The sequence below is a fragment of the Bos javanicus genome, chromosome 1 (genome assembly GCF_032452875.1).
Source record: "Bos javanicus breed banteng chromosome 1, ARS-OSU_banteng_1.0, whole genome shotgun sequence".
Lineage (NCBI taxonomy): Eukaryota > Metazoa > Chordata > Mammalia > Artiodactyla > Bovidae > Bos > Bos javanicus.
The window spans coordinates 145,563,614-145,573,030 of record NC_083868.1 but is presented as its reverse complement, the minus strand read 5'-3'; the positions used below and the strand labels follow the sequence as shown (position 1 = coordinate 145,573,030).

Here is a 9,417-nt window from a genome sequence, read left to right as displayed (position 1 = left end):
ATTCAGTCATTCTGGATTCAAATCCTGGATCCTCAACTGTTGAGCTGTGTCAGTTTGGATAAGTACCTTTAACCTGTCCAGCACTCATGTTTCTCACCTAAATCCTGCATGCTGCAATCAATTTTTTTAAAATGAAAATAAAATGTCTTTCTTGTAGACTACATATAGTTGGGTCATACTTTTTTAATCCATTCTCACAGACTCTTTTGATTGGTGTATTTAGACCATTCACATTGAAGGCGATTATTGATATAGTTGGATTAATATCTACTCTATTTGTAAAGGAATCTTCCATTCATTGCACTTATTCTTTGTTACCTTTTAAAAATATACTTCACTCTTTTTTCTTGTCTTCTCTGACTTTAATGAGCATTTTATATAATTTCATTTTCTCTCTTCTCTTAGCATATCAATTCTTCTTTTGAAAAAAAAAAATTATGGCTGGCCTGGAGTTTGCAATATACATTTGCAACTAATCTATGTCCACTTTCAAATAACTCTGTTTCACTTTACAGATAGTGCAGGTACCTCTTAACAGAGTATTCCCAATTCCTCCTTACTGTTCCTTATAATGCTGCAGTTGTTCATTTCACTCATTCATAAGCTATGATCACCAGCACAGTGTTGCTATTTTTATTTGGAACAGTTATATATTGAATCAGTTAATAATAAAAAACATGAGGGAATTCGCCAGTGGACTGGGGGTTAGGGCCCCGTGCTCTCACTGCCGAGGGTGTGGATTCAATCCCTGATCCAGGAGCAAGGATCCCACAAGCCATGAGGCGTCACCAAAAACAAAAAAAGAAAAAAGAATGAAATGCTTTATTTTACCTTCATTTACTCTTTCTCTAACGCTTTCCCTTTTTAAATGTTGATCTGAATCTCTGACCTATTAGTATATATTATTTTTCTTTTCTCTGAAGAACAACAGTTTTTGCAAGGCAGTTCTCCTGGCAATGCATTCCTTCAGTTTTTGTCTGAGAAAGTCTTTATTTCTTCTTCACTTATGAAGGATAATTTCTTTGGATATACAACCATAGGTGGGTGGTTTATTCATGCAACTCTTCAGATGTATTACTTCATTCTCTTGCTCGTGGTTTCTGACAAGACAGATGTGGTTCTTTACTTTGTTCCTCCACAGTTGAGGTGGTTTCCCCCCTCAGGCTTTCTTAAGGATTTGTCTTTGGTTTTCTGCAGTTTGAATATGATGTGCCTGGGTGTAGTCCTTTGGTGATATATCCTGATTGGTGGTTCTCTGAAATTCCTGGATGTGTGCTCTGGGATCTGCCATTAATTTTGGAAAATTCTCAGCCATTGTTACTTCAGATGTTTCTTCTGTTAATTTCTTTGTTTCATTGTCTCATATTTCAATTATGCATATATTACACCTTTTGTGATTGTCTCACAATTCTTGGATACTCTATTCCTTTTTCTCCTCCTCCCCATTAGTTTTTCTCTTTGTTTTTTAGTTTGAGACGTTTCTAGTGATATAAATTAATGCTTACTGAATTCTTTCCTCAGCCATGTCCAGTCTAGTGATGAATGTATCAAAGGCATTCTTTATTTCTGTTACTGTATTTTTTATTTCTGGCATTTATTTTTGCTTCTTTATTAGAGTTCCTACATATCTCTGCTTATATTGCATGCATGCTCAGTTGCTTCAGTCATGTCTGACTCTGCAACCCCATAGACTATATACCTGCCAGGCTCCTCTGTCCATGGGATTTTCCCAGACCAAACCTGTATCTTCTGCATTGTAGGTGGATTCTTTACCACTGAGCTTCCAAGGAAGCCCTTGCTTATATTACCCATCGGTTTTTTTGTAGGTTGTCCACTTTTTTCCCTTTACAGCCCCTAGCATGTTAATCATAGTTAAACTCTCAGTCTAATAATTGCAAAATCTTTGCCATATCTGAGCCAAGTTCTCATGCCTGCTTTTTCTCAGGCCTCCTCAAGCTCTGCTTTATCTTGCCCTTAGTCTGACTTGTAACTTTGTGTTGAAAGCTGGACTTGTGGTAGATGTCAGAGGCTTCAGATGCTTCAGGTGTCTTCTGTTGTCTCCCTGTTGTCTCTGGGTTTTCCCAGAAACTCTATCTGAAGTGGAGTCTGTGTCTGGCAGCGCCCATGGTATAATGTATGGCTTTTCTACCAGAGCCCTGTGCATGTGGTGGAGAGGTGCTGGGTGAGGGAGGCATTCATGTGAGTCAGACTGTTTTTGTGGTCATGAGGTCCTGGACTGTGCCCTTCAGAAGTTTCTTAGCTCCCACCCATCCTTTTTTTTTCCATCCCAGTTGTAAGACAGGAAGGCTAGAAGAGGTTCCAGTTGTCAAGTTGCTCTTTGCCCTTCCCCCATGTCTGATAAGGTTCTGTCTGATAAGATAGTTTATTCTGAGGGAAGAAACACCCTTTGGTATGGATGTTTTTGAAAATGGTTACTTTTCTCTGGGTACATTTCTAAACTGTTAGTTTTCTTCTCTTCTCTGTCTAAATAGTGGAAGTCTAATCCTTTTTTTTTCTCAAGTCTTTATCATGAAGATCCCATGGGGCTCCTGGAAGTAAAACTCATATAAGTGTGTCATCCCCTCTCCTTCCCCCTAGCTCAGGAGTTTTAGGTTTCATCTCGCCACCTCTAGCCTCCAGCATTTGTCAACCACTGTTTATGTGGTTCTACCAATTACTGGCTTTTGGAGGATTCTGCCCCAGGAAAGCTGTGAAACTGAAAAAGCAGTTGTTCTGTCCATTTTTGCTTCGTGGTTTTTTTTGGACTATTTTTAGGTATATTTTCAGTTCAATTCAGTCGCTCAGTCGTATCCAACTCTTTGCGACCCCATGCACTGCAGCATGCCAGGCTTCCTTGTCCATCACCAACACCTGGAGGCTGCTCAAACTCATGTCCGTCGGGTCAGTGGTGCCATCCAACCATCTCATCCTGTTGTCCCCTTCTCTTCCTGCCTTCAATCTTCCCCAGCATCAGGGTCTTTTCTGATGAGTCAGTTCTTCGCATCAGGTGGCCAAAGTATTGGAGCTTCAACTTCAGCATGTCCTTCCAGTAAATATTCAGAACTGATTTCCTTTATGGATGGACTAGTTAGATCTCCTTGCAGTCCAAGGGACTCTCAAGAGTCTTCTCCAACACCACAGCATATCAATTATCAACATCAACACCACAGAGTATCAATTCTTTGGCACTCAGCCTTCTTTATGCTCCAACTCTCACATCCATACATGACCACTGGAAAAAATCATACCTTTGACTAGACAGACCTTTGTTGGTAAAGTAATGTCTCTGCTTTTTAATATGCTATCTAGGTTGGTCATAGCTTTTCTTCCAAGGAGCAAGTGTCTTTTAATTTCGTGGCTGCAGTCACCATCTACAGGGATTTTGGAGCCCTGGAAAATAAAGTCTTTCACTGCTTCCGTGGTTACCCCATCTATTTGCCATGAAGTGATGGGACTGGATGCCATGATCTTAGTTTTTTGAATGTTGAGTTTTAATCCAACTTTTTCACTCTCCACTTTCACTTTCATCAAGAGGCTCTTCAGTTCTTCTTGGCTTTCTGCCATAAGAGTGGTGTCATGTGCATATCTGAGGTTATTTATATTTCTCCTGGTAATCTTGATTCCAGCTTGTACTTCATCTAGCCTGGCATTTTGCATAATGTACTCTGCATATAAGTTAAATAAGCAGAGTGACAATATACAGCCTTGACATACTCCTTAAGTATATCTACATTTAGGCTTATTATATCTTCTTGGTGAGTGGATATTTTGAAATCATTTAATGCCCCTCTTTATCTCTGATAATTTCCTTCCTCCAAAGTCTACTTCTTCTGGTGTTAATATAGTCACTTTACATAAAGAAATATTGTTTGTATGGCTTGTTTCACCCATCCTTCTACTAAAACATGAAGTGGATTTCCTGAAGAGAGCATGTATTTGGTCTGATAGTCCCTCTCTTTTAGTCTGTGCATTTAGACCATCTACATTTAATGTAACCATTAATATGTTTGGGTGTAAGTCTGTCATTTTATTATTTGTTTTCTGTTTGTCCCCTGTGTGTGTTTATTGAGGTATAGTTGACATATAACTATCCTCTGTATTTTTATTTCTATTTTTTTCCTTTCCTGGATTTCTTGAATGTTGCTAATTTTTCTTTTTTTTTTCTATTTCATTTTTTTCTTCCAGTTTTATTGAGATATAATTGACATACAACACTGCATAAGTTTAAGGTCTACAGAATGATTTGACTTACATACATCTTGAAATGGTTACCACAGTAGGTTTAGTGAACACTTATCATTTCATATAGATGCAAAATGAGAAAAAAGAAAAATAGTATTTTTCCTTATTAGAACTGTTGAAATTTACTGTTTTCAGTTCAGTTCAGTTCAGTTGCTCAGTCGTGTTTGACTCTTTGTGACCCCATGAATTGCAGCATGCCAGGCCCCCCTGTCCATCACCAACTCCCGGAGTTCACTCAAACTTACATCCATCGAGTTGGTGATGCCATCCAGCCATCTCATCCTCTGTCGTCCCCTTCTCCTCCCAGCCCCCAATCCCTCCCAGCATCAGAGTCTTTTCCAATGAGTCAACTCTTTGCATGAGGTGGCCAAAGTATTGGAGTTTCAGCCTTAGCGTCATTCCTCCCAAAGAAATCCCAGAGCTGATCTCCTTTAGAATGGACTGGTTGGATCTCCTTGCAGTCCAAGGGACTCTCAAAGAGTCTTCTCCAACACCACAGTTCAAAAGCATCAATTCTTCGGCGCTCAGCCTTCTTCACAGTCCAACTCTCACATCCATAACTGACCACTGGAAAAACCATAGCCTTGACTAGACGGACCTTTATTGGCAAAGTAATGTCTCTGCTTTTGAATATGCTATCTAGGTTGGTCATAAGTTTTCTTCCAAGGAGTAAGCGTCTTTTAATTTCATGGCTACAGTCACCATCTGCAGTGATTTTGGAGCCCCGAAAAATAAAGTCTGACACTGTTTCCACTGTTTCCCCATCTATTTCCCATGAAGTGATGGGACCAGATGCCATAATCTTCGTTTTCTGAATGTTGAGCTTTAAGTCAACCTTTTCACTCTCCTCTTTAACTATTTTCATATATAACATAAAACAGTGTTTATTAATTGTATTTATTGTGTTGTAGATGCAATGGCACCCCACTCCAGTACTCTTGCCTGGAAAACCCCATGGATGGAGGAGCCTGGTGGGCTGCAGTCCATGGGGTCGCTAAGAGTTGGACACAACTGAGTGACTTCACTTTCACTTTTCACTTTCATGCATTGGCGAAGGAAATGGCAACCCACTCCAGTGTTCTTGCCTGGAGAATCCCAGGGACGTGGGAGCCTGGTGGGCTGCCGTCTATGGGGTCGCACAGAGCCGGACACGACTGAAGCAACTTAGCAGCAAATATGGAAAGAATGAGTCATTTCTTAAGGTGGCTGTATCAGAGCACTTAGAACGGTGTCCAGCAACAGCTCACAGAAAAGCTGACACAACTATGCTTGTGGTTTTCATTCCTAAGTGAATCTCCAGTGAAGAGCAAGGTGCAGACATGTGAGAGATGCTGACCACGTGACTGACCACAGGGCACTATCAGCAGAGTCTGCAACACCACAGGCTTGAAATTAGGCGACCTGGACTTCAGATCTGGGCTCTGCCCTCAGTTTTCTCATCTGTCCAGTGAGCACGTTCAAGTTTTTCACTCAAGGTAGGTGCTTTGGGGGAGGGGATGGTCACACCACCTAATGGACACTGAACTGCTAGAACTGAGTCTGGCACATTGTGAAGCCTCAAATAAAGGTAATCACTGCTGGACAAACCACCAGGAAATGAGAGTGCTTCAAGCCCACAAGCTCGGGATCTGACACGGACAGTTTCCTGTTCCTTTGGGAATCCCGTTTTGTTCAGGTGGCCACCCCTGGGGCCAGGCTTAGGACCACGCAGCCTCAGAAGTGTCTCTCAGACCCGGCAGGACCTCAACGTCGTCTACTTGGCTTCAGCATGTCAGCTGATGCCCCTGAGGCTGAGGCACGTCCTCTATGGAGCTGGAACTGATTGGCTTAGAGACATGCACGTGATGCGGCTCTGGCCAATGAGATATGAGGACGAGGCTCCTAATGGATTCTGGGACGGGCTCCCCTCCTGACAGGATTGGAGGAGTTGGCTTCAGTGTTGTGCAGGCGTGTGTGTGCATAGTGGTCCCGCATGGGGTCCCATGGGGTCCCGTGAGGTGTGCTGGGAAGTAGGGACCTGGAGACATGGGCAGGGTCCTGGGGAGGTCATGGGCTCCCAAACCAATCTCTGGCCTCAGACTCCCATAGTGTCTACGAGGCATCCCAGGCCTCCCTCCTGAAGCTCGTGTTTGACGCGCTCCTCTCCGCAGTGTCCAAGGGCTTTTCATGTGGGAAGCTGGTCTGTGAGGAAGAGTGAATATAGTAGCAGCGTTTCCAGCTCCAGTTCCCCAGAAAGCTGGCAGGGAGCTCATCCCCCATGGCAGGAATGCTGGGAAAGGGAGCGGCTCTCTTCTTCCTCTAAGTGGTATTAGGACTAAGTGTTTCATTTGATTTCTGTAGCTTCCAGAGCATGTGAGGAATGCTAAGGCTGCTTTTCCTCCAAGTCAGAGGCTGTTCATTAAAATCAACTAGGCTCCTTCCAGAGCTGGCTGGGCCTAGGCTCTAGTCCATAGACAGGGCAGGGCCTGGCATCACAGATTTTAAGAGCCCCCTCCCAACCCTTGGCCGATATGCATCTGGAAGCCAGCAGAGAACCTCAGCTCTGAAGGCCTGGAAGACAGGGAAGCCCATGGAGTCCACGTGCTGCTCCAGTTCTCTGCAAACCTATGCACTGGATCTACATGGTTTCTGAGTCAGTGTGGTGTGGCCTGACACATGGAGTCAGTCATATGTCTTGCTGACATCACACTGTCTGTCTCTTCGAGCAGTTTGAGGCTTGCCAGCCTCGGCCCAGCCATTCCACATGTGCTCCTCCATGGAGAGAATTCTGAACAACACTATCACACCCACTCCTACGCCTCGCCTGTCACATGTGGGGACCATATGGTAGAAGTGGAGATCAAACACAGTCTTGAGAGGAAACCTACTTAGAGCCAGCGGGCAAGAGATGAACACAGATGCAGACAGAACCTGCAGAAAAGCAACCCTAAAGCAAAAGTAGTGGGAATCTGACCTAGGAATGACCTTGCAAAAGACAAGACGGCGTATGGTGGTGGCTTGTATGTGTTTAGCACTTCTGGAGTGTGAGGCGCAGTTATAATCCCCCTATCCCTTCATCTCACAGCCATGGGATAGATATTTTTATCGAATTTGCAGATTTAAATGCTTTCTGTCACAATTACCATGCCCAGGTGCTGCCTAGGTGCTTTACAAGGATCACTGTAATCTTCAGGACAGCACTCAACTGTGGCTTTTATTACTGCTCCCACATCAGAGATGAGCAAATGGAGGCACTAACGGCCAAGATCTGAGTCCAAGTGGTCAGCTCCTAATCCTGTGCTCTTAAGTGTCAAGCTTAGTGCCTCAGGCACAACAACCAAAGGGATAAAGCCTGGATGCTAGCAAGTTTGAGTTTGAATTCTGCAAAGTTCCAGATACGATTGACTTGGCCTCAGCTAAGTGAAAATCCAAAGCTTCCTGCTGGGGATTTCTGCTAATCCATGGGGACTCTCATTTCCTGATCTCTGTGCCCCAGGACACGGGTCAATACATTGTCCCCAGACCTGCTGTACAACCACCATGTCCACCAGATGCAGGACACCTTACATCTTGGCATATCAAGTTTTCACTGAGCTGTGTAGACCATACCAAGTGTTTCATGGGTGATGGAGGGGGGGATGTGTATAAAACACTGTGGTGTGCCTGACCTTCTGAAGTCCACTTTGCTCTCCCCTGTGTTCCCCCTTACCTAGCTCCAGCATTTCTCTTCCCTCCCACATTTCCCCTGGTGACTTTATAAACTCCTCTCTACTGTGGTGAAGATCCATATCACCTGCTTTCTTTTCTGAAGCACTGCTGTCCTCCTTGGTCACAGTGAGAAGAGAGGGGGCCAACCCGTTTGCCCTTCTACCTAGTGCTTGTCAAGTTCTTTCCAAGAAAGTGTTCTTTCTTCCAAGACATCTCCTACTGAATATAATATTCTCCATTTTTTATTAGAAAATGTTGGTTCTGCTCTTTTCGTGCCTAGCGCAGCCATGGCTCGGGGTCCCAAGAAGCACCTGAAACGCGTAGCAGCTCCAAAACATTGGATGCTGGATAAACTGACCGGTGTGTTTGCCCCTCGTCCATCTACCGGCCCCCACAAGCTAAGGGAGTGTCTCCCCCTAATCATTTTCCTAAGGAATAGACTTAAGTATGCCCTAACTGGAGATGAAGTAAAGAAGATTTGCATGCAGCGTTTCATTAAGATCGATGGCAAAGTCCGCACAGATATAACCTACCCTGCTGGTTTTATGGATGTCATCAGCATTGATAAGACTGGAGAGAACTTTCGTTTGATCTATGACACCAAGGGTCGCTTTGCTGTTCATCGTATTACACCTGAGGAGGCCAAGTATAAATTGTGCAAAGTAAGAAAGATATTTGTGGGAACAAAAGGAATCCCTCATCTGGTAACCCATGATGCTCGTACCATCCGTTACCCTGATCCCCTCATCAAGGTGAATGATACCATTCAGATTGACTTGGAGACTGGCAAGATTACTGATTTCATCAAATTTGACACTGGTAACCTGTGCATGGTGACTGGAGGTGCTAACCTGGGAAGAATTGGTGTGATTACAAACCGGGAGAGGCATCCAGGTTCTTTTGATGTAGTTCATGTGAAAGATGCGAACGGCAACAGCTTTGCCACACGGCTCTCAAACATTTTCGTTATTGGCAAAGGCAACAAACCGTGGATCTCTCTTCCCCGTGGAAAGGGTATTCGCCTTACCATTGCTGAGGAGAGAGATAAGAGATTGGCAGCCAAACAGAGCAGTGGATAAAATGATCTCTATGTGATGTGATTGGAAAAGTCTTTGTAATTAAAGATAATACCAAGTGAAAAAAAAAAAAAAAAGAAAATGTTGGTTCTGTCCCTACTATATTGAAGAATTAAAAGCATGACATGAGCGAGAGGACTGTATGCATAATCCCTTCAACTCACTGCTTGTGACTCTGGAAGAAGTCCCCAGTTTCCTCATCCATAAGCTAGGGATCAAAGCAACTAACCCACACCCTTGAAGAGTTTTCAGCCACATCTGGCTTGGTGACAGCAGTTTTCTTTATTGCTATCCTCAAACACAAAGAATATTAAGAACAGGGGGTTTTAACATGTGAAGCAAACAGCAGGAGCCTTCACTATTGGAAGGAGGAGAGAGCAGCTGCCTTTGGCAAGGCAGCACCTGCCTCCAC

At 43.7% G+C, this 9,417-nt stretch overlaps 1 protein-coding gene across 1 annotated transcript; it reads left to right on the top strand.

The window, feature by feature from the left end:
* Window positions 1–8,193: 8,193 nt before the first annotated feature.
* Window positions 8,194–9,087, top strand: LOC133251434 (small ribosomal subunit protein eS4, X isoform). Its single transcript, XM_061423902.1, has one exon. It carries the CDS (start codon window positions 8,217–8,219, stop codon window positions 9,006–9,008), a length of 792 nt encoding a protein of 263 aa, XP_061279886.1. The 5' UTR covers window positions 8,194–8,216; the 3' UTR covers window positions 9,009–9,087.
* Window positions 9,088–9,417: the final 330 nt, after the last annotated feature.

What these genes read in the sequence shown, in the direction of transcription:
- LOC133251434 (XM_061423902.1), top strand. Translation starts at nt 8,217, where the DNA reads ATGGCTCGGGGTCCCAAGAAGCACCTGAAACGCGTAGCAGCTCCAAAA.